At 46.2% G+C, this 24,422-nt stretch overlaps 1 protein-coding gene across 1 annotated transcript in view; it reads left to right on the forward strand.

Moving 5' to 3' along the window:
• Nucleotides 1–24,422, forward strand: part of Dpp6 (dipeptidyl peptidase like 6) — a gene marked incomplete in the record, with an annotated part of 754,370 nt that overhangs the window by 334,442 nt on the left and 395,506 nt on the right. Inside the window, 1 exon segment of the mRNA XM_017801700.1 lies at nt 9,583–9,697. Within this exon segment, the coding sequence (XP_017657189.1) occupies nt 9,583–9,697 (115 nt within the window).

Raw genomic sequence — 24,422 nt, forward strand, 5'->3', positions numbered from 1 at the left:
AGGTGGTCCGCCATGTGAACACTGAGTGGGCGAGGTGGTCCGCCATGTCAACACTGAGTGGGTGAGGTGGTCCACCATGTAAACACTGAGTGGGCGAGGTGGTCCGCCATGTCAACACTGAGTGGGTGAGGTGGTCCACTGTGATTCCAGCCTCAGAAGGCAGAGACTGGATCCTCAGAGCAAGCTGTATAGAAGATCAGCCATATCAATAAGCTCTGGGTTTGATTGAGAGACCTTGCCTCATTGAAAAAAATGGGAGAGAGAGAGAATGATTCTCAATATCAACCTCCAGTCTTCACATACACTCACATGCATGGGCACACACACATACACAAGACATGCATACACACATATGCACGCCAAAGATATACACAAATGGAAAAAAATTTAAAATATATATTTATATCCATGTGTCTAATAATTCCTCACTGCTAGATGTCTTCCTTGTTTTATTTTTAGAGAGCGTACAAAATAAGAGGGTCCTTATGGCATTTTACACTTAGTTTGACCGCCCCATCTGCTCCTCTCCCCTAACTTCCTGCCTTTCTGCCCCAGAATTCCCTTTTCCACTTTGATGTCACATGGATTGGATGGCTTTTTAAGACCTGAATGCTATCACACCATAATTGTTTGCTGTGGGTCTCCTCACGTCCCATTCCTGACCAGCTGGAATTCCTGCACTTCTTTCTTGGCTAAATTGATACCCAACATCACCAAGGGCTGGGGGAGCAGCTGGATCTCCTGAGCCTCCTCCTGAGCCAGCCCTAGGCCTGCTGTGCTTCTGCTAGACTGGCTTCCTCTGGTCATCTGATGCTAATGTGATAGGACAGTGGGACTCCTGAGGGCCTGAAGGGTCATCGCTAAATTCTGCTCTGTTTCCCTAGAAAATAGTGTCTAAGGCTGGAGCATCAAGCCTTTGCAAAGAAAATTATGAACAAATTAGCAAAGTAGCCATTTACAAATTCTAAGCCAAGTGAGGGATTCCACTTCCACCAGGTTTCTGAGGGGAGACCTGGTCAGCAGGTGCCTCTAGAATGGGAGTGTGTTCAGGAAATGCAGCGCTCCACACTTGTCCATGTTCCATACAGGACAGCGGTCCACAGGGCAGCTGTCAGTCTCTAACAACCAGCAGCGTTTTCTGTGCTCAAGATGCTGAGATCAACTCAGACTAGTTTAAGTGATAAGAACTGAATCCATTTCAGAAAGATCAGGAGAGAATTGTTAAATGCAAAGAAAAACAATTCACCCAGGAATAGAGCCAAGGGACAGAAAGGCAGGCGGCCCCTCTCTTCCCTGCTCCGGTCTCTGCCCCTCACCTCTCTCTCTGCCCCTCACCTCTCTCTCTGCCCCTCACCTCTCTCTCTCTGCCCATCCTGGAAACCTGCTTTCTTCCCTTCTGAATTGCTAGTCAAGTGTCTGATCACAAGAAAGCAGGTTCTGAGTGATTGTCACACACCTTTGGAATCTCACAGCTCTAGAGCGGTGAGGTCCAGAGTATTTACCAGGCCTAGATCCACCCACAGATCAAACCAGACATGGCCAAGGTCTTATCTGGGGCTTCGGAGGAGACCATGGCTTTGGGACCCATGTGTAGGATGAGGGAGGCCGAATTATTCTATGGGGGCTCCTTTCTCTGTTTTTCTTTATTTCTTTTCTTTTCTTTTTCTTTTCTTTTCTTTTCTGTTTTTTTTTTTTTTTTTTTGAGATGAGGTCTCGCTCTGTATCCCAGACTGACCTGGAACTTGTGGCAATCCTCCTGCCTCAGCTTCCCAAGTGTAGCAATTACAGGCACAAGCAGCTGTGCACAGCTAGGGCATATGTTTCTCAGGAGAGCAATCCCACCCTGGGACATGGAGTCTGGTCCCCATCCCAGGGCAGCAATCCCACCCTGGGACATGGAGTCTGGTCCCCATCCCAGGGCAGCAATCCCACCCTGGGACATGGAGTCTGGTCCCCATCCCAGGGCAGCAATCCCACCCTGGGACATGGAGTCTGGTCCCCATCCCAGGGGAGCAATCCCACCCTGGGACATGGAGTCTGGTCCCCTTGTAACACTGAACTCAAGTGATCTGGTCCCCGCTGTTGAGCTGCTGGTATTGTTTATGGGCCTCAGTTGCTACTAACTTAAGATCATGTTTCCCAGGGGGTCTTGTGAGTGCCATGTGATGTAGAAATTCTTCTGAGGCTGTAGGATACAAGGCTGGTACTTTAGGGGTTTTAAGGAACAGCCTTTAAAACATTGTATCAGATGGGCATGGTGACACACACCCTTAATCCCAACACTTGGGAGGCAGAGGCAGGTGGATCTCTATTAGATCCAGGCCAGACTGATCTACATAGTGAGCTCCAGGAAGACCCTGTCTCAAACAAATAAACAAATGAAAAACTTGCTCAAAATTAGCCTGAGCTCTGGAGGGGAGAATAGCTCATGTCTGGAATTGATTAAGTAAATTCACCAGACACAGCCATCAACGCTCTGCAGTCTAAACTAATTTGAGCCCTGATATTTGAATATGTAGACAAAAATAATCAGGAAGAAATTTTGTAAGACATTGGAGTCAGTAATTTATGTTTTTGTTTTTCTCCAGAAGGTTTGACAATACCAGAGCTCGTTCTCTGATCACAGTTTGCTGGGCTGCAGACCACACTTGGATGGGAGGAGGGTGGGCAGCCCACGAAGATGGATAAGATGTCTCTGCTTTCAGCCAGTAACGTAAAGTCAAGTTTATGTCAAGTCTAGAAGTTTCCAAATTTGTGTGAGAAAGGGTGATGGGAACCCAGACAACATAGACAGATGGTAAAAGCCCTGGGACGCTCTGAATGGGAAAACAGCTTCAACTGTCAACTTGATACAGTCTACAGTCACCTGAGCAGAGAGTCTCCACTGGGAGATTAACCAAATCATGTTGGTCTGTGAGCACATCTGCAGGGGTTGGGGGTGGGGGTAGGATCTTGAGTATTGAGTCAGGAAGACACAGTCTACTGTGGGGGCACCAGTCCCTGATTAGGTAGTCCCGGGCTATAAGAAATCTTGCTAAGTATGAGCCAGAACAGGCCAGCAAGCAGCATTCCTCCATGGTTTCTGCTTCAAGTTCTCTCTTGGATTTCTGCCCTGACTTCCCTCAGTGATGGCTTGGAAGAATAAGCCAAATTTACCCTTTCTTCCCTAAGTCATTTTTGTCCAGGATGCTTTATCACAGCAACAAGAAAAGATGAAGATCTGCTGTGGAGGAAGGATGGAGCGGTCAGGGGAGGAGGGGCCTTCAGCATGTATGCCCGATGGTTCTAGGGAGTAGCTGCTCCTCTTTTTCCCTTAGATGAACTGCCAGTCATCAGAGTTGGGCCCGTGAACCCAAAGGAACTTCTGAATAGTCAACAGAGGCTTTGCAGAAGGCAGGATTGCATGCTCCCCGTCAGTGACCCTGTAATGACTGACTGCTCACCTGCAGTGCCTTAGAGCAGTTCTCGTGAAACCACCCTTTATCAGTGCTTCATGACTACCTCCCTCACACTCACAACTACCACAGAAAGCCGCACTTAATTACCAGTGAGACACAGTGACAGCCCTGGGGCAAGGAGAGCCTTGGTGGAAGGGGTTACCTGCTGAACCTTTGGAATGCTTTGCTGGATCCTATCAGGATCTGCCCCTGCAGCAAAGTGAGCAATCTCACTGTGCAACCTAGGGAGCTGCTAGCTTATACACATCCTCTGAAAATATTTAAAACTATCAGCTGCCTTGGGGCTGGAGAGATAGCTCAGCAGTTAAGAGCAGAGCACACCCAGGTTCAGTTCCCAGCACCCATCTGTAACTCCAGTTCCCGGGGATCTGATGCCCTCTTCTGGCTTCTGTAGGCACTGCACAACACAGGTGCATTTACATACACTCAGACAAAACACTTAGACACATAAAATGAAATATATATATATAATTTTAAAATATTTTTAAAAACTGTCAGTTGCCTGAACCTGTGGTTTCTTCCACTTGGGGAGCCAGAAGTATTGTAGTGTCCATGTGCTTCAAAAAGTGCCTGGTAGATAGAGAGTGTGGGTGAAAGATGGATTGTTGTGAGGGAAAGAGTTGGACTACCTACTCCTTCCTGGTGAGGCGGCCATCGGTTGACCCCTCTGCCTTCAGCACTGAGTTATAAAACATGGCATGACCAGCTGTCCCCTTGTGACCAGCAAGTTCTGCCCACACCATCTGTGTGACTCCTGCTGCACACTGGCCCCTGCCAGCACCCAGGCCACAGCCCCACACCGCAGTCTTCTGCCACAGAGGCTCTGCTTGCTGGGAGCTCATCTCTACTCACCTCTGCCAGACACTGCTCCTGATGTCTCTTTACCTGTATGAGGCTATACGTCCACCTCATGGAGCAAGTGTGTCATTCATATCATATGTGTAGATCTGAAACATTCATGGGTATCTGCAGCTTAAGGCATGCACCACCTTATTACAGAATTCTTATGTGGACTTACGAAGCCGTAACCTGCCCCATCTTCCTGACTTCTGTTGGAACTTAGGGTACGGTGGAGAGTAGGCAAAGTCATTGTCCCAGAGCCTTCACTGTCTTTATGCACTTTGGAGTTTCTTCCTGCTATGTATCAGATGTTACTGAAGTGTTATCTTTAAATTTTATGTGTAGGAGTGTATTGCCTACCTATAAGTGCACCCATGTCATACAATGCCCAAGGAGGTTGGAAGAGGGCTTTGGATCTCCTGGAACTGGAGTTACGGACAGATGTCAGCTGCCATGTGGGTGCTGGGAATCAAACCCGGGTCCTCTGCAAGAGCAGCCAGTGCTCTTAGCCACTGAGCCATCTCTCCAGCCCTGAAGTGTTATTTAACAGTGGCAGCCATGAGTTTCCATTCTTTTCTTAAATTACAATGTGCTCTCAAAAACATTTACTCCTAGTCCTTACACTGCCCAAGCTGTCAGCTCCTCTCACCTCCCGCCTCCCATGTCTGTGGCTTTTAAAGTCACTTCGGTTTTCTGTTGGCCCCGTAGTCTTCATTCATCATAAGGCTCAGTATTTGAAAGGGGAGTGAGGGAAATGGAAATTAACAAAAGTGATAGAGCTGAGGCAAGAGAGGTGGGTCAGGCTTTCATAAAGAAGAAAACACACGCCCTCCCAGCGGCGAATGCACAGCATCCTCAGGCTGTGGCCCTGGGAGAAAAGCAAACAGCACGCAGCGGAATCCTTCCTGAGTCAGCTCCCAGGACACGGTGGTGACCTCAGTTATAATTTAGTCTGTGCTTCTTCCATTTCAGATACACAGCTAGCACAGGAAACATCAAACACCAATGACGAATGACTAAAGTGGCCACATTCTGTGTTTAGGCAAACCATTGGGAAAGGAATCGCTTGTTAGTTCACCACCACCACCACCATCTTCATCACCATCATCGTTTATTGTTGTTGCCCGAGTTAAAATTAAGTGTCAACCACAGTGAAGTAACAAAGGTTGGGGGTCACCAGCTGCGCACGTCAGTTTGCGTGACTCATCTGGGGATTCATTACTACCCATGGACTTTCGCTAGTAAGTCTTACTAAATTACATTAATGTAACTGGGTTCGTATTAACCCTTTGTATTCTGTGTCAGTCAGTTCTTTCTCTGCCAGACAATACCAGCAAATACAAATTGCTTTTTATAAAGGTATCCATCCATTCATCCCTCTGTCCAACACATAGGCCTCGCACACTGTGTCATTCCAAGTTGTGCAGCAGACCATAGGACCTTAACTATAGCAAGAGAGCCGTGTCCTTAAGGAGTTTCCAGTCTGATAACTTATGGCACAGTATTAAGTTTATAACTTAACAGTACAGTAATGTCACAGCAGGATATTTGAAGAGTTGTCATTGTGCACAGATGGAAGAACAGCACTGAAACCAGGCACGGCTTCCCAAAATGTCAGAGGAGGTATTTTAGCAGATAACTATAGAGTTCAAGGTGCCCGCCTGGAGACATGAAGGTAAAGAACGTTTCCAGTAAGAGCTGTGTGCGCAGGGCTGTGGGGTGATGAGGGAAGGCTGGCTGGACAGAACGGCTTGCTCCAGGAACAAGGAGGAACTTGGGTTGGCTTGGTGGTAGAGCTGCCATGGTAGAAAGGTGCCATGTAACGAACACAGGGCCCTGACTTGAGATGAGAGGGAAAGAGACTCGGAGAAGTCTTTGAACACAACACCATGTCACAGGTGCGTCCTGACACTGGGCTTGTCTGGCCTGCTTGAGACCACAGTGCTGACAAACTTCTACAAGCCCAGAGCTCAACTTCTCCCCGTGCACCACGGCTGCTCGGGACAACTACTGTTGCCTTCTCCTTGTCCCTGCCCTGTCTTCCCTGGTCGACCCCCGAGCAGCAGCTCCCCTGCTGATGTTTCTGAGTGGACGATGGCTTCCCACATTGCCGTCCACCTATCTCTTCCACTCGGTGATGAGGAAAAGCCAACACAGACCTTCAGGCCCTGTGCCCTCTTTCCTGCTCTGGCCTCTCCTGGCTCAGTCACCTCACCCTCACTGCCTGGGCTCTGGCTTCTTGTCATCCTCCTCACTGAAGTGTGTTCTCACAGACAGGCTGTGCCTCTCTCCTCCTGGAAAGTCAGCTTCAAACCTGCAGGCTTCCCTCACTTAGGGCCCAAGGTCACCTGGCTGGGAGCTCTCGGGCCTTGGGGGGAAGTAGTTCACATCTCCGATCTTCTTTAGCCTTTAGCTTCTTGTCGTAGGCTTATCAGCTTATTATTGTACTCTCCAATAATTGAAGATTAAAATAGGAAAGTCATTCCATTTGGGTTAATAACAGTGTCACTATCTGCTTTATTCACTGCTGTACCTAGGTTTCACAAGAGTAAGTCCTAGGTGAATGTATGATGGGTGATTGGATGCATGAATGGATGAGTGGGTGGATGGATGGATGGATGAGAGTGAGTAGATGGTGGACAGATAGATGAGTTAGTCAATGGGTGGATGGATGGATGCATGGCTAGATGCCTGGGTGGGTGGGTGGATGGATGGATGGATGGATGGATGGATGGATGGATGGAAATGAGTTAGTCAATGGGTGGATGGATGGATGCATGGTTAGATGCCTGGGTGGGTGGGTGGATGGATGGATGGATGGATTAGTAGATGGTGGATAGGTGGATGAGTCAGTCAGTGGGTGGATACATGCATGGTTGGATACATGAATTAATAAATGAATAGGTGGGTGGATAGGTGAGTAGTCAGTCAATTGATGAATGAATGGATAGATGCAGGGATACATGGAAGGTGGAATATTTATTCTTCATAGAAAAATAGTAATTATAAACAACACTTTCTATTTTTGGACCTCCAAGTTATACATATGGGGCCGAGCAAAATAGGGAGCGTGTTACAGCCTCGTTTTTCCTGTGACGTCAACACAGTGAAGATCACCGTAACTAGCTAGAAATGCACCACCACAAGTCATCATGTCAGGGATAATTTATTGACTTCTCTTGCCCTTTGTAGGAAGGAGAGTAAGCTCTTTAAATTGCCGATCGTTGGATTCCTGGAAGTTAATGAGGAAGTTCTGAATTTTAAAGACTGAGAGAGTTAGATGTTCAGAAAAGCAATTACTAATCTTTGCTCTAACATAAAAGCCAAATTTCTGTTCCGGTTGTGTAAAAATAAACACATAGACCATGAATACAGAGGAATGGGGCAAGGACGAACAGTTTTTATTTCTTCATTGGCAAGATTACTCATTTTCCCTCTCAATCTGCTTCTTGCTGTTATGGCTACAATGTTGTTTTCAGCGTGAAATCAAATTACCTGAAAAGGGCACTTGGCAAATGAAAATAGGATTTAATGAAGAATGTCTTCATTCCTCTGGATGAAATTACCCTATTTTTAATATTCAAGAACAAGATTTGAAAGCGTGAGCACATCTGTTCTCAAGAAAAGGAACACACTGTCGGTGCCGCTGCGCTGTCTTCCTGCGTGCTCTCGTTCAGCCACACACACGCTGAGTAGGTTTCAGTGGAGAATCTTTTTTCTGGACCATTGGTGACAGAGGAAAGACAGTTTGTGTTCTCCTTCAGGAAGTGAAGGAGTATCCACAGCGGTACATCCTTCCTGTGTCTTCTGTATTAGGGACGTCGAGGTCATCCATTTCCACATTCCTCCCTGACAGACTGCGTTGGCCCCCAGGACCCTGTTAAACGTTTGTCCATCGTACTGTCCTCACAAGGAAGCAGTCCCTTCCATTGTAGGGCAGTATTAACAGCCCCACGTTTTCTCAACACATCCTTCTGCCTCTGTGGCTCTCCTGTGAGTCTGCTGCCTTCTGAGGTCTTCATCCCTCAGGTGGCCCATCTTCAGGGGATGAAAACTTGGGTACCTGAGGCTGAGCATTTCCTTCATCCTTCACATTTCATAGTCTGCAAGCATCTTATCTGGTCTTCTTCCTAGACACACTCTGTGTGTAATTTTCTGTTGCAAGGTTCAGCCTTGGCTTAATACCACGTTGTGGGTGTGTTTGAATCAGGTCGGGCGTGTGATCAATGAAGCTTCATGTTCATTTTCATTTCCAATCATTTGGTGCCTTCGAATGTGCATCCAGGCATGGATGAAATGTCTCTGTATTGCATAATCTACTTTGGAAACCATCTCTGTCCTGCTTCCTCTTGGCTTATGAGCCATAATACCAGACACTATAAAAGGCAAAGTTCCCAGACCTATGAAGTATCCAATTTCATTGAGACCAAATGCCCTTGTTTGTATCTCTTACATAATTAATAATAATCAATATATAACTGTTACATACAGTTCTTGTTGGTGGTTATTAATATTGCACCGTTCATTTCTAAAGAACCCAAATGGGAACTATAAATTATATGATCAGGAATGGAAAGCTTGGTCTCACATAAGGATCACATAAGCCCAATTAAGTTCCTAGATTTATTCAACTGTTGGCAAATGTCTCTAGATGCCCCTGCCACCTCCGCCCTGGAAACCACACACATGTGGTTCCACAGAAGGTTCTAAAAGAACAGGGCTGGGTGAGTCACCTGGGGGAGAGAGGCCTGGGAATGGTTTGTTCACAGGCAGCAGAAGAGAAGCAAAGCTCCCAACGAGTGACACAAGACGCTGACTGGTAGCGATGCACAGTGCGCACTAAATATCGGCACCTGGCAGCTACTGATGGCTAAGGGGATGATCATAAGAAAGGAACACAGAGAAGAAGGGGCTGGAAAATTCAGTCAGCCTTGAGTGTGATTACGTGGTCCTAGGAGGACTGAGTAGGTGGTGTTGACAAAGGGTCCCAAGGGCTCCCTGCACTGTAGTCTACTTCACTGGGCAGCAGGGACATTGTATTTACACGAGATCTATGTATGCTATCGTGCCAGATGTGCTGTGAAGACAGTCTCTTCCTGGCATGGGGAGGGACTGAGTGGGGCCTCGGGGCACAGCGGGAGAAGGTCTGGGACACACCTGGTGGCCGTCCCTGGGGTGGGAGAGGCCTCCGCCGCTGCCCTGGTCTCTCTTGGGTGCGGTGCTGGTGGTTTGGCTTGTTTCCCCTTGTCGCGCTCACCTGTCCCTTTCTGTGGTGTTTCTTCAGGAGCTGGTGGGCAGCAACCCTCCGCAGAGAAACTGGAAAGGCATCGCCATCGCGCTGCTGGTCATCCTGGTCATCTGCTCTCTGATCGTCACGTCGGTCATACTGCTGACACCAGGTACAAGCCACACCTTGGAAAGCCAGGGACTAACGGTAGAAGGAACGATTCACCCGGGCATGTTTCCTAAGCAGCTACTGGTTACAGCGTTTATTCTTCCCAGGTTCAGTTCTCACTGTCCCTGTGAAACACTACAATGTACTTTTAATGAAAAACAATAGATTTTATATGCTTCAATTCTTTAATGTAGTTAGTGACTAGATGAGAATAGTTGACATGTGTTAAAATTCATAATTGCTTATTTTATTCATCCTGATGAACTTAAACGCATTATAAATAATTTTATATATCCCATGATATCCCTGGGTGTTATATCAAGGATGAATTAAGAAAATATTCAAGCAACACATGTTGGTTATGAACTGACGGCAAGGTACTTATTGGAAATACTAGTGGAGCCAGAGGTAAAATTCTCTCAGGTGAGAAAGAACACACTGCAGTCTATTGCAGAGCTCACAGCACCTGACTCCCCTTGAATGCCCTGTGGAGTGGCGGAGGTGGAAGTGCTTAGGAGCCCCAACAGTAGGGAAGTCTTTTATGAGGACATCCCTGGAGAAGGTAGGGTGTGACATTGGCTTCAAAGAGCAGTGGGAATTAGGTATCCACCAGATATCCTTCACCTGTAAGATAACCAAGAAAGGTGTCATCGGATATCACCAGGATCATATACAGCAGTACACACACCCGTTCTGTCCTTTCTTGGGATCATATTAGATACAAAGTTCTGGTCCTCGGTAAGCAGAAACTGCAATATAAAAGAATGACAGACATAAAAGGCAGACAACTTAGGCCAAGAAGTAAATGGATAAAAAGGCATCCTTATTAACATCTGGCAGATACTATTTTAAAAACACCCTGCAGACTAACGCTCCTTGTGAAGACAGATGCTAAATAAATTCCCAAAAGGCTAATAACAAGCTGAGCGCCACAGTGGAGAGGTTCATGGGAGGCTGGAGAGATGGCTCAGCAGTTCGGAGTGCACACTGCTCTTGAAGAGAACCAGAGTTCGGTTCCCACCACCCATGCGGGGCGGTTCACAACTGCCTGTAACTCCAGCTCCAGGGGAGTCAATGTGCGGGTACACATGCAGAATCAGAGATACACATATACACGTAATAAAAATAATTCTTATAAACAATACTATATACCATGGTCAAACGGGTCTTATTTTAAGAAAGAAAAAATTGGCTTAACATATAAAAGTCAGTGAACTATACCTAGACTAGTAGAATAAAGTGTAAACCCCATAGATCATCTAGACAGACACGGAGCATGTAACAAAAATTCAAGCATCCTTTCACCATAGGTTCAACAGCTTTAGAAGGGCCCATCAAACACGGTGGAGAGCATCTGTAAAGGTCTGCACAGCTGGCATCCTATGGGCTGAGACCAGCTGTCCTGCAGCACTTTCCTCCCAGATAAATAAAGCCTTCCATCTTGGAGGGAAGCTGGTTAAGACACAGGGTGTCCTAAAGGGAGGTGACACATTCCTTCCTACAGGGAAGCTCCTTAAGCTTAGGAAGGAAACAACTCAATAGCTTCAGGAAGCCCCTGAAGTTGACCAGATTCACTAGCTCCTCCCTCTTCAAGCTTATATAAGCAGTGTAGACTGCAGAGAGACTCAGATAAGCCCAGCTGCTTGGAAGAGAGAGAGATCAGCTGAGCTGCCTGGAAGAGGCTTAGACCCACTGAGCTACATGGAAGATACACTCTTAACCTGTCAAGCCGCCTACAAGTTGTGCAGTGTGCACCAGATTTCCAGCTTTTGTGAGCTGTCGCCCACCATCCATGCTGGACTTTGGAATATGTCTTTGAGTCATTTGTGTTCCTGTAAATAATCCAAATAAAACTTATTGGTTCACCAAGTTGGGCTGTGATGGTCTCCTCACTTAGGACTGTTGTAGGTTCCCTATCTGGGATGAGAAGACGTTTGTTAACCTCTCCCTAGGACTAGTGTCACACATCGTCAGGTCAAGAAATTTAGTCTTGCCATTTCTATTTATCATTATATGGGAGGTTATATCCAGGGTAGTTAGGTAAAATAAATAAACATCCAGATAGGAAATACTTAAAACCACCTCCATTCACAGAAGACATAAACTGTGTATTTAAAAAATTAAGAAATCCACATACACAAAAGAAAAAGTTATTATAAATAACGAATTCAGCAGGATTGGAGAGTTAAGACCAGTACATAAAAATCCAAAAGCGGATTTATGAAAATGGGTCCACTTTTCGTCATTTTGAACAGACTAAGGTGCTTGGATGGTCAGTTTTGTCAGTCTCACAGAGTCTAGAATAGCCTGAAAACAGAGTCTGGGTGAGGAATCGTTTTCGATTAGGTTGGACTGGGGGCATGCCTGGGGAGGACTTCTAGGTAGGTCAGGCTTGTGTTTTCTCTGCTCTGAACTGGACGTAACCAGCTATTTCAAGTTCTTGTGGCCTTGACTCCCTACCCTGATGGACTGTAACCTGTACTTGTGAGCTGAATAAGCCCTCTCTCCCTACCCTGCTTTTTGTCAGTATTTTATTGGCAGTAACAGAAACTCAGACAGTACTTAAGGACAAATTTAACAAGTCAAACCACAAGACTTGTATACTGAAAACATAATTTTTAGAAATTAAAGACCTAAGTAAATGGCGGAAAAGCCCTGAAAAGATGTGACGTTGGGAGGCAGGGTCCCCAGGGTGACGGGCAGATCCAGCTCAGCCTCCGCTGCCGCTACTGAGGAAATTAGAACAGAGCCTGAAATGGTCCTCGTGGTCCATGACAGAACCTGCTCTCATTTCTAAGTGAGATGATTGATGATGGAGCAAATCAAGCAAACGAACAGTGAGCACCAGATCAAGAGAGATAGAGAGAACATGGGAAAACAGCATCAAACCAGTGATGGGGAAGCCTGACTGCGACGGAAAACAAAAGCAAATCCCCGTTGACTCAAGAGCTCCCAGCACCCAGCAGACAAGGACCAGGCAGAAGCAATCACACCAGAGTTCCCACATGAGAGTCTTCCCGGCTTCCTCTTCCTGTTAGAGACACTTTTGTATTGGGATAAACTGTTAGAAATAGTTTACCTTCAGCTGTCCCCAAGGGCAGGATAGTGTTAATGCCCTTAGTTCGCTGTTTTCCCACCCCCCATTACAGAGCCAGAAGGCCAGCCTGACCCAGGATGGGTGGGGTTGGAGAACACTTTATACAAATATGCTTGGATCTGATACGGGACAGAGCCTCTTCACTCGAGCAGTGTCTGCTATCAACAAGTTTCAACTGCACCTAATAGTTTGCCAGTGTAATGTATATTTCAAAATCTGACAACCACAGAGGAAATCAAAGTGATGTTGAGAAAAGGGCAATTAGAAGACATGGACCTCCTGAGTTCTAAAACTCAGTGTAAAGACACAGAAATTAGCATGATGGGACACTGGCACATCTGTAGACATGTAGATCAATGGATTCAAACAGAGTTCTGAAATAAGCCCACATACCTTACCTCACATCATATACAGAAATCCTGCAATGTAGATCAAGGGTCTCAATACAAAAGCTAAAACTTTAAAATTTTCAGAAGGGCAACATATAAATAAATCTTTTGACCTTAGACTAAGCAACCCTTCTTTAGCCTTGACCCCAACAGTATAAACAACCAAAGGAAAGCAGGAAATTGGATTATTTTTAAGAGTTAAAGCCTGTTATATGTCAACACATACTATCAAGAAAATGAACAGGGGCCACAGAGATCAAGGACCCATTTTACATCTCAGAACTGACATCACCATGGGTGGTGGTTCACAACCACCTGTAACTCCAGCTCAAGGAGATCCAATTCTCTATTCTGGGCTCTTCAAGCAGGCATGTGCACACAAGTATGCACACATACACACATGCACACACATGTACAGATTTTTTGGTAAAATGAAAAGACAGTCCACAGAACAGGAGAAAATACTTTCAAGTCACATAACCAATAAAGGCCTAGTACCCAGAATAAAGAACTCACAACTCAAAATGAAAGGGTAAATATAGAATTCAGTTAAAACTAGACCAGAAGTCCAGGGACGATGATGCACACATTTAATCCCAGCATTCGGGAGGCAGAGGCAGGCAGATCTCTGTAAATTCAAGGCCAGCCTGGTCTACATAGTAGGTTCCAGGCCACATGGGGCTACAGGGAGACCCTATCTCAAAATATAAAGCAATCAAAAAACTGGAACAAAGACTTAAATATAAGTTTGGAGTGCTGATGTGATGATGTCATGTCCTGTTTGTGCTCTCGGTTGGGCTGCTCTGGCTACAACTGATGGATATTGTGAGTGCCTGATTCTGATAATTTCCTATCTTCTGTCTGCTACTTGATAATTTACTGCTGATTGCCTCATGCTTAATGAGCTCAACCACTCAAAGCTAAAGCACAGCTATCCTAAGTCCTTCTCTGGACCATATGGAACAGACGTTCATGATAACCAAATAACCAAAAACTGCGAACAACCCATTCACTGGGAGAACAAGCAAAGTGTGGTACGTCCATGAAGTGGAATATTGCTCAGCTGTAAAAAGGAGGAAGTGCTTCCCCAGGAGACAGGATGGAGGAACCTTGAAGACATTGTGCTCTGTGCAAAGCCAGGTCTCCCCAAGCTGTGTGATGGATGACTTCAAACTCTGCAGATCCACAGAGATAAAGGAGCAGCTTGACAGTTGCCTGGGGTAGAAATGGGGGAATGAAGTGACTGTGGAGATCTGGGGACAAAATGATGTCTTGGAATTTGACAGTCATGATGGGTTCCCCTTCAGGAACAGATTTAAAAACAAAAACAAAACACTGAGCTGTGCAAAAGACCTCTTTATAATTTCTAAATTTACCCAAAGCTGTTAGCTTGAAAATAATGGGATAGTTGTGAAAAAAAAGTGTAATCTGGGGCTGAAGGTGGCTCGAGGGTTCGGAGCACTGGCCGCTCCTGCAGAGAACCTGGGTTTGGCTCCCAGCACCCACATGGTGACTAACAATTATCTATAATCCACTTTCAGGGGTTCTGATCCCTCTTCTGGCCTCTGCAGGCATTGCACACATGTGGTACACTTACATACATGCAAGTGAAACACTCATACACATAAAATAAAAACATAAATTTTGAACAATTGGAAAACATGTAATCTGATTAACTCTGCATGAAAATAGCATTGAAGGGAGCCTCATGGTGTCCCTTACGACTGGGCTCCTGTGAGTGGACCGGAGCTGCCTGGAACCCGGAGTGAGGACTGCACCACAACATACCACATCCATCTGAACAGGGTCAGACATCGGTGGAGCTACTAGAATTTAAATGAGCCTGGAAGGGGCTGAAGGTGGACGACGACCAATTGTTTTCTAAGTGCTGCGGTTGAGCTGATGCCATGGGACCCTGAGCAGCTGCAGAGATTTTTAAATAGCACGAACGTGTGCACACTCCCTCGGGATCTGAGGAGCAGAGACCCGTCTTGCTTCCCTTTGAACAGAGTTGTGCTTGACGTAGCAGATATTCTGCACTTACCCCACACTACCTTGGGACTTAGAAGGCCGGTGATGGTTTTCATGATTTCTCCCACCCTTCCCAAACATTGCTGAGTCCTCCTCCCCCAGAATCAAGGACTCGGGGTAGTTGATGAAGTAGCAAGGACCCCAAGGCCTGAGAAGTGGCTCCTGGGCCCGTCCTATCCCACTGAGCTGGGTCCTCCTGGGCACAGTGGCTAACCCTGACAGTACTTTGCCTCAGTTCGTGGGCTGCAGGACCAACCACAGAGCAGCCCTCTGCTCTCAGTTGAGAATACAGTCTCTGCAGGGGTCCTGTAGGATGGTTACACCAGTTGTCTATGCAAAGATGCACTAGAGGCCAGCTGCAGTGTCGGGGCTCCAGCAAGTCTCTAACTCTCATGAAGGGTTTGGAGGGAGCAGGTCTCCTTATGCTTTGGTACAAGGATCATGTGGTTGAGGCTTGATAACTCTTTGTGTTCTGGGCACAGCTGGGTGGTGTCTGTTTCTAAGCTTGTGCTGTAGGTGGACCATGTCTCCTGGACTTAGGAGGACCAGGTGGGTTGGCACAGCCCAGAAGCTGTGCTTCTCCCTCTCAGCTTGACTTTCTGTGTCCCATCTCCTGAGGTAAAGTAGGAACTTTTGTTTTGACACTCAGTATTGTGCAGAAGCAGAGGTCAAATCATTCTACCCTGAAGCATCTTCAAATCCCCTCAGATGCTGAATATCCTGACATCAGCTCATGGAGCTAAGAGTCCCCTCCATTCAACATTAAGGATCCCATTAAGAGCTGAGAATGTTGCACCAAGTGCTGAGGCCAGATGTGGAGAAAGCAGATGTTTGTGTTCTCAGTGGCACTTAGAGCAGGGAGGCTCCCCAAGTAACACTCAGTGAGCAGGGTGGGGCTGAGGTATGTGGAGCTGTGTGTAACAGGAGCATTGACCTAGCCACAGGAACGTCAGTACAGGTAGAGTGGCCTGCAGGAGGGGCCTGTGCAGCTGCAAAGACCTTGCAGTAGAAGCAGCACCCTGAGCATATTTGCACACGGCCTTGGTCACACTCCTGCTGCATTAAGCTTCCCACAGTGACCATTTCCCAGTGGTCCACCCATGACCATTTCCCAGCGGTCCGCCCATGACCATTTCCCAGCGGTCCACCCATGACCATTTCCCAGCGGTCAGCCCATGACCATTTCCCAGCGGTCCGCCCATGACCATTTCCCAGCGGTCGGCCCATGACCATTTCCCAGCGGTCCACCCATGACCATTTCCCAGTGGTTGGCCCATGACCATTTCCTAGCAGTCTGCCTATGACCAATGGTTCACCTGTGACCATTTCCCAGTGGTCGGCCCATGACCATTTCACTGCCTAGCCCTAGCCTGGCAAGCAGAATCTAGAGAGTTCTGTGAGATGCGCTCTGGGGTCTGGGGTCTGGAAGGTTCTCTCAGCAATTCTGACAGTCAAGATTCCTTGTTTGGTGGTGCAGTCTGATTGTCATCAGGTATGCACAATTTATGTCTCAGAAATCCAGTCATTTAAGGCAGTCTGAGCTCAGAGGGGATCTGGCCCATGACGGTGTGGCCTTACCAAGCTCTTTCCCTTCCCCTTGCTGGGCTGTGCTGGACTCTAAGTTTCCTTTTTTATTTCCTGATATTAAATATGCATCTGCAGTAGGTCACACATGGTGTGTGCCATTTTGGCCAGCTTGCGTTCTGATGAGACTGACTGCACTCTTCTGCACGGTGAGAGGTCCACAGTCATATTAGGATGTCCCTGGCCTTTGCCTTGAACAAACTTCTGACTAAAGCTAAGGACTCCAAAACACTAAATACACACAGCAGGTGCATAATCAAAATCCGTGGATATTTATATAATGCCTCTGACTAACTCTGGCTCATCTTTTAAAATTCTGAGATAAATTATTTTAAAACTTGTAACTGAAGAATAGCATGCACATACGATGTACATTATTAATTGTATAAATTAAAGTGGATATTATGCATGAGTATTGCATTGCTGTGTGAATTGTTGCACTGAAGGCAATCTTGTGATCACCACCCACATCCAAGAACCATTTATCCAGGACCCCAAGGGCTTCTAAGGAATCCTTTCTCCGTGTGAACCCCCCTCAAGGGTAACCTGATGTCTGTTCTCTTAGAATAGTTTGTGGGTATTTGCAGTTTTTACATTTACATAATGAGCCATTTAATGTTTATACATCTATGCATGGTTCTTTGCTTTAGTTTGTTTGTAAGATCCCTTGCTGCCCAGTTGTTTTGAAATGTTTTATTATTATTATGTTTGTTTATGTATTGGTGTGTCTGTGGTGGGGGAGCACATACATGCCATGCCACATGTGTGGGGGTCAGAGGACAACTTATAGGAATTGGTTCTTTCCCTTCCATCATATGGATCTCAGGGATTGAGCTCAGGATGTCAGGCTTGGACGCAAGTGCCTTTACCCGCTGAGCCATCTCACCAGACCTCAACTTTTAACGTATGTGGTGCTGTCAATATACCGTCTCAGAAAATCCTTGTGGAGAAGCATCTCAGCAGTAACAACAGACTGTGTAGACCGTAACAAGCAAACTGTTCCTCACACAGTAATCGCATGGAAACAGGCAGCTCCCCACACTTTCTGGGCTCCTTCCCTTAGAACTTTCTACATCCAACACATCCCCGAATCCCAGCTTGTGACATTTCATCTCTTGTCAATGAAGGTGGCCCCTATGTCTATGAAAAGTAAACCTGGCTCATTGCATCTGTGGTGTCTGGGATGTGTGCCTGGATTCTGCAGTCCTTCTCCACTCTGAGCTGTCAGAGAGCAGATATGGGCAGGCGGCTTCTCCTCTGCCTATGGAACAGAGATCATTTTGGCTGCTGCTAATGTTGTTTCTACTCACAGTTCACATGGTGATAATGAGACTGGGTGCTGTAAGTACTGCAGGCACTATTCATCATGACGGTCTGGACAATGAGAGAGGCTAGGAGCAGGAACCATCCACAGAGTGCTTCCCGGAGAATGGGGAAGTAAAGATGCTGAGCCAGATCCCCTGGAGATAGGGGGAAACCCAGGAGGTCGCCCTGAGCCATCCCAGGCATGCTTCTTGGACAGAGAGAGCCTGGTTGAGACGCCAAGGAGGGCCATGGTCAGAGTCACGTGTTAAAGCTGATGAAGGGTATGCAGCAGATTGGAAGAGTCAAGGATGCCAGGCTTCAGATCCTGCATTAGACTCTTTTAAATTTTCTTTAATTTTTATTTTTGTTATTTTTAAGAAATCATGAGTATTGTCATTATATAATTTCCATCCTCCCAGTCTCCCTCCAACTCCTCCATGTCCCCTGTTCCCTCTCAATTTCCTGTCCTCTTCTTTGATTATTTTTGTTACATATGCATACATTTATAAATACACACACACACACACACACACACACACACACACACACACTGCAGTAAGTCCATTTAGGTGCTGGTGTGTACCTGTATTATGGCTGCCCATTTGGGGTTGGATAACCTCTCAGGGAGCTCGTCCCTGGAGAACACTGATCCTCCCTCCCTCAGTGGGACCTGTGACATTTGCCCTATTCACCTTGGCATGTCACTGGTTTTGTCATTATGCAGGTAGTGTTAGGCTACCATACTATGGAGATTTCATAGGCCAGCTTCCCTGTCATGTCTAGAACGCATCAACTAGCAGTGGGTGTCTTATCCCTCTGGTTCATACATTCTTTCTGCCCCATTTTCCATGATGTTTCCTGAGCCTTGGGTGTAAAGGTTGCATTGTAGATGCATCACTTAGGGCTGGGCATCTCACAGACACTTATTTTTTGTGTTTAACAAGTTCTGGAACTGTGTCATAGTTCCATGTGTTGATAAAAGCAGCTTCTTTGATGAATGCTGAGATATACTTGTCTGTAAATATAAGGATACATATTTATAATATACGTAATTACGTTAGTCTGGGGAAGTGACAGAAATGGGCTCTTCTCTTGGGTCTGTGATGTCTCCAGTCATGTTTGCTTGGCTATATTTACATACCACACGTGATTTCCCTCCCATTGAAGAGGTCTTAAGTCCAAATAGCTATTGATCATCCCCCAAGATAAAAGTGCCACGAATGCACCAGTAGAGTTTTCTGGGCCAGTCACTATTGTGATTTGTAGGCTTTGCATCTGGGTTGGAGCATTGATTGGTTTTCTCCCTTGGCGGCTTGCATTGTATCTTCTGATACTGTGAGGGCTAGTCTTCAGGGAGGAGGCTTCCAGGTCAGGTCAAGCTCAATTACTGTAAGTTTTGTGTCTAAAGTATGTCCCGTCTTCAGCAATGGGGATGTACCTTCAAGTTCTGGGAGGCGATCAGGGGCTATGGCAATAGTCTATACTATTTTGTGAGTCTCTTAGACTACCCTGACCAGCAACTCGAAGGGAGGTTTCCCTTACCTGGCACTGTGACCCAATTAAAAAATAGGGTACAGATCTGAGCAGAAAGTTCTCAGTACTCAAAAGAAGAAATAAAAATGGCCAAGAAATAACTTAAAACATAGTCAATATTCTCAGCAATTAGGGAAATGAAAATTAAAACAACTTTAAAATTGCATCTCACCCCAATCACAATGGCTAAGATCAAGAGAACAAATGATACCAGAGGCTGGAGAGGATGTGGGGAAAGGGGAACACTCATCCACTGCTGGTGAGATTGCAATCTGGTGTGGCCACTATGGAAATCAGGTGGAGAGCTCTTAAAATCTCTTATTTACCATATGATCCTGGCACATATCCAAAGGACTCAACATCCTACTGCAGAGATACTCGCACAGCCATGTTTGTTGCTGCTCTTCTGGCAATAGCTAAGAAATGGAAACAACCTAAGTGTCCCACAGCCAATGAATGGATCATGAAAATGTGGCTCATGTACACAATGGAGCTCTATTCAGCGGAAAAGAAAAATGAAATCATGAGATTTGCAGGTAAATGGATGGAACTAGAAATTGTTATACTGAATGACATAACCCAAACTTGGAAAAACAAGCAACACACATTCCGTCTCATTTGTAGATCCTAGCTCCAAATCCTTAGATGTGAGTATATATCCTGATGTAATCACAGGAGCCAAGGAAAATGGAAAGGAACTGGGGGGGAGCAGAATGGTAGGAGACAGGCATTATCAAGAGAGATATGGGGAAAATATGGGGTACTCTAACTGGGGAAGGGATAAGGAGGGCCATACAGGGGGAGAGAGAGGAAAGAACGGTGTGTAATAGGTGGTGTGAAAACCAAGGGAGGAATGTAGTGTTTAGTAAGCCTACTGAAGATATAACATGTGAGTGCATGTATACAGCCGAAGGCCTTATTTTTTTTAATGTTTTATTATTTTTTTATGTGTATGAGTGTACCGCCTGCATGTATGTGAGTGCACCTGTGTTGTGCAATGCTGTAGAGGTCAGAAGAGGGCTTGGGATTCCCCTGGAACTGGAGTTAAGCATGGTTCGTAGCCGCCATGTGGGTGCTGGGAATCAAACCCGGGTCCTCTGTAAGAGCAGTCAGTGCTCCTAACCGCTGAGCCATCTCTCCAGCCCCCTTATTTTATTTTTCATTATGTATATATGTGTATGTCTTACCGTGGGTGCAGGTGCCCTCAGAGGCCAGAAGAGGGCATAGCTCCGCTGAAGCAGGTGCTAGGAACTGTTCTTGGGTCCTCCGCAAGAGCAGTAACAATTTTAACCACTGAGACATCCTTCCAGCCCTAAGACTGATTCGTCCTGCCACTTATGCCAAGATCTCCATCACATCCATTTCCAAAATCAGATGAATGTTTTATGTCATCTTATCCCTGGGGAGGCAAGAGAAGGTCATAGGACACTCACACTCCGGGTATGTTTATGAAAGCTTTTGGACCATCTGCCAGCACAGGAGCCACTCTATTAGTGAAAATACACATGTGCATGTGAAGTACCAGACCAGCACTAACCTTGCCCAAATTGCAGGTGTGTACACTGTTCACAGATTGGGTGGCATAGGGTACGTACAGCCATCCTACCCCATCGTTGCTGTCACTCTCAGCACACCTGAGGGGCCACCACAGCCTCATACATTATGTGAGCCCCCGCAGGGAGCTGGAGAGGGACACCGGCCTCAGGTCTTGATTTCCGTCACAGGGGAAGATATGTCCCAGGCACTAGCCAGGAGACGGATCACTCGATGAACCTGTGTTTTGTAGAACCATAACCGAGGGCTGCTGGGAGTTCGGCTCTTCTGAGTGGGAGAAACAGAGGTGGCGGCTCCTGGAGATGTGCCCCCAGTGTCCACCATACAAGGAGACCCCAGACTTGTGAGCTACTCAAGGAATGTGACCTACAGCCCTTGAATGTGAACGGACCTTTTAGACCATTCTTTCCTGTGAAGCAGATTTGAAAGGAAAGAGCTCTTGACAGACTCGCAAAAGAATGGGTTTATCCGGCAGCTAAACTTAAAGTGAGTTTCCAACTTCCAGAGGGCTGAGCAGTGGGTCCCTGGGAGTATCTTAGCATCTCTCTTTTGACTTCCCCCCATTAATTCTAGAAGAATTGTTTGGTGCAGCTTATTTATGAAAATCCTGCACTGAAGGGCCATTTTCCTAAAGGATGACAGCACATGCTTATTATTCACATCCACATTAGGACCATAAGCTAGGCAAACACAGCTGCATGTCTGTCTATAAAGAGTGCTTTTCAGGCATTGCTCCATTATGGTCCAATTTTAAAGACACATCACCCATGAAAAGGAGTAAATCTTGTCTTGGCACCCTGTATTCTCTGGGGTCCATTGCCTAGTTTAGAAGAGCAGCCTCTTGGCGTGTTTCAAAGGAATCCAAGCATCCCAGGATGAAGCGTTCCGAGGCCCTGGCTGATAAACTAGGGGCTGCTTTACTGAGCAGTTTGGCAGGGCAGGAACTGAAGGCAGCCGTTCAGAAGTTTTCATCAACCGGCCAGGGTCAGGGACATAGAGATTCGTTGCATGATGAAATCATAAGACTAGAAAAAAGCCTGTGTCCTAGTTTACATCTCTGTTGCTGTGATAAACACCATGACCATGTGGGAGGGAAAGAGTTTATTTCATGTCACACTTCCCAGGTAGCTGTTTGTCACCAAGGGAAGGAGGACAGGAGCTCAAGGCAGGAACCTGAACTCAAAAGTTGAGACAAAAAGGCCACTTGCTCCCCTGGCTCATACTCAGGTTTCCTACACAGCCCAGGCCTAGGGATGGCACCACCCACAGTGGGCTGTGCCCTCCTAATCAAACAGCAATCAAGAAAATGCCCCATGGTATGTTGGGGGGGGGAGTCTGTCATCCTTTTCCAGCCTCCATTGGCATTGCACACATAGGGTGCACATATATACAACAGGCAAATATACACATAAAATACAAAGAAAATGTTCAGTGGGATTTCTGACAGAATGTACCGAGTCCAGAGGGCGGTATGGAAGGGTGCAGATGAGGGAGGTGGTCTAAATATAATTAAGATTTATTGTAATGAAATGCACAAAAATTCAGTTAAAAATATACATTGAAAAAAATGCGAGGGGAGGGTGGCCTGGGGAGATGGCTCAGCTGTTAAGAGTACTGACTGCTCTTGCAGAGGACCCGGGTTTGATTCCTAGCACCCACATGGCAGCTAACTAGCATCCATAACTCCAGTTTAGGAGATCCAACGCCCTCTTCTGACTTCCTCGGGCACTGCACCACACTGGTGCACACACCTACCTACATGTGGGCGATACACAATAAACAAAAAATAATAAATAATATTTTTTTAAATAAGAAAACACTCCACAGACATGCCCATAGGCCACTCTGATGGAGGAAATTCCTCACCTGAGGCCCTCTCTTCTTGGGTGTGTTTAGGTTTGAAAACTAACAAGCACAACCAGGCAGGTGGGGGACCGGGAGTTCCAGACTGGACTGGTCTCAGAATTCTTTGGGGGCAGAGCTGTCACTCGCCTTTGCCCCTTGGACCAGAAGCTGCAGCAGGATGCCTGCTTCTCCTGAGTCACAGCTGCCCTACTCCGCAGTCCTCCCTGAAAGATCCCTGCGCTTCTAGGGAATGATCGAGACCTGCCAGAGCTCTGTTACCGCACCGTCAATGGTAATGTTTATCACCTCTACTAATTAGCATGATGTAAATTTCCATGCTTCCTCCTTAAATATAATACATTTTTTAAAAATTTATTGATTTTTTTATGTGTGTATATCACACAGAACATCCCAAACCATCTCATTCGACTATACACCCACTTCCCAGATGGCAACCTCCTATAGCCTCCCTCCCCCCACTAGAGCCCTTATATGCTGATATCCCTGCTACTGTCCGCTGTGTTGTCAGCACCCCCAGCCGTTCACTACTACCTGTCCATTTGGTGAATCTAGTCAGCCTATCTAGAGATCTTTGTTTTAGGAAGGTCAGCTGTTCCTCATCTAGCAACAATCGGCTGCCAAAATTTCCCAGTTCTATGCTGGGTTACTATCTGGGAGTCCTTTGGATACCTTGGCCAACAACTCAAAAGAAGGTATCTCCTATCTGGCATTGTTGCCTGGCATTATTGCTTTAGATATGCATATGGACTCTTAAAAAATTATATTGGCCCCTTCAATCTTTAGTTATACTTTCCTTTTGGGTGTTTAAGGCCATACAGTTGGTCCAGATAAACCAATTTATTTTTACTCTTAAAGTTGTTTGAGGATCTGTTCCTCAGGGGTCCCATGGGCTTGGGAGGAGCCGGTGGCTCCTTTCTTTTACCAGTTCTGCCTATGTGAAGATAAGTCAACGGTCCTGCTCGACCATGGTTGGCTTTGCTTGAGCATGGAGGAAATGATTCCTCTGTGTTGACCCTCCTCTTTATAAACTGGACACTGGTTCAAGTCCATCTGGTGGGGTCCCCTCAGCCTCCTTGATCAAGAGAGCAGGTGACCCACCACCATTATATGACATTTTTAGAGATGCTCATAGTCCCCTGGAACTAGTCGACCTAGGAGGGCAAGGTGCAAAAACTGTCCTTTATGTCCTTCTGACCAAATTATTATAGGCCTCAAAATATGTCTGTTAAACATCCAAGAAGGTTAGTTCCACCAGTCTGGTACTTTTAATTAGTGTGTACCATGCAGATAAAGGTTGGGCAAAGACCAAACATCCTCAGATAAACCTTGACTAGCCATATATTATATTCTTTGATCTAGTTGTATATAGA

This window comes from Nannospalax galili, unplaced genomic scaffold (assembly GCF_000622305.1).
Source record: "Nannospalax galili isolate Female #2095 unplaced genomic scaffold, S.galili_v1.0 scaffold302, whole genome shotgun sequence".
NCBI classification, from domain to species: Eukaryota; Metazoa; Chordata; class Mammalia; order Rodentia; family Spalacidae; genus Nannospalax; species Nannospalax galili.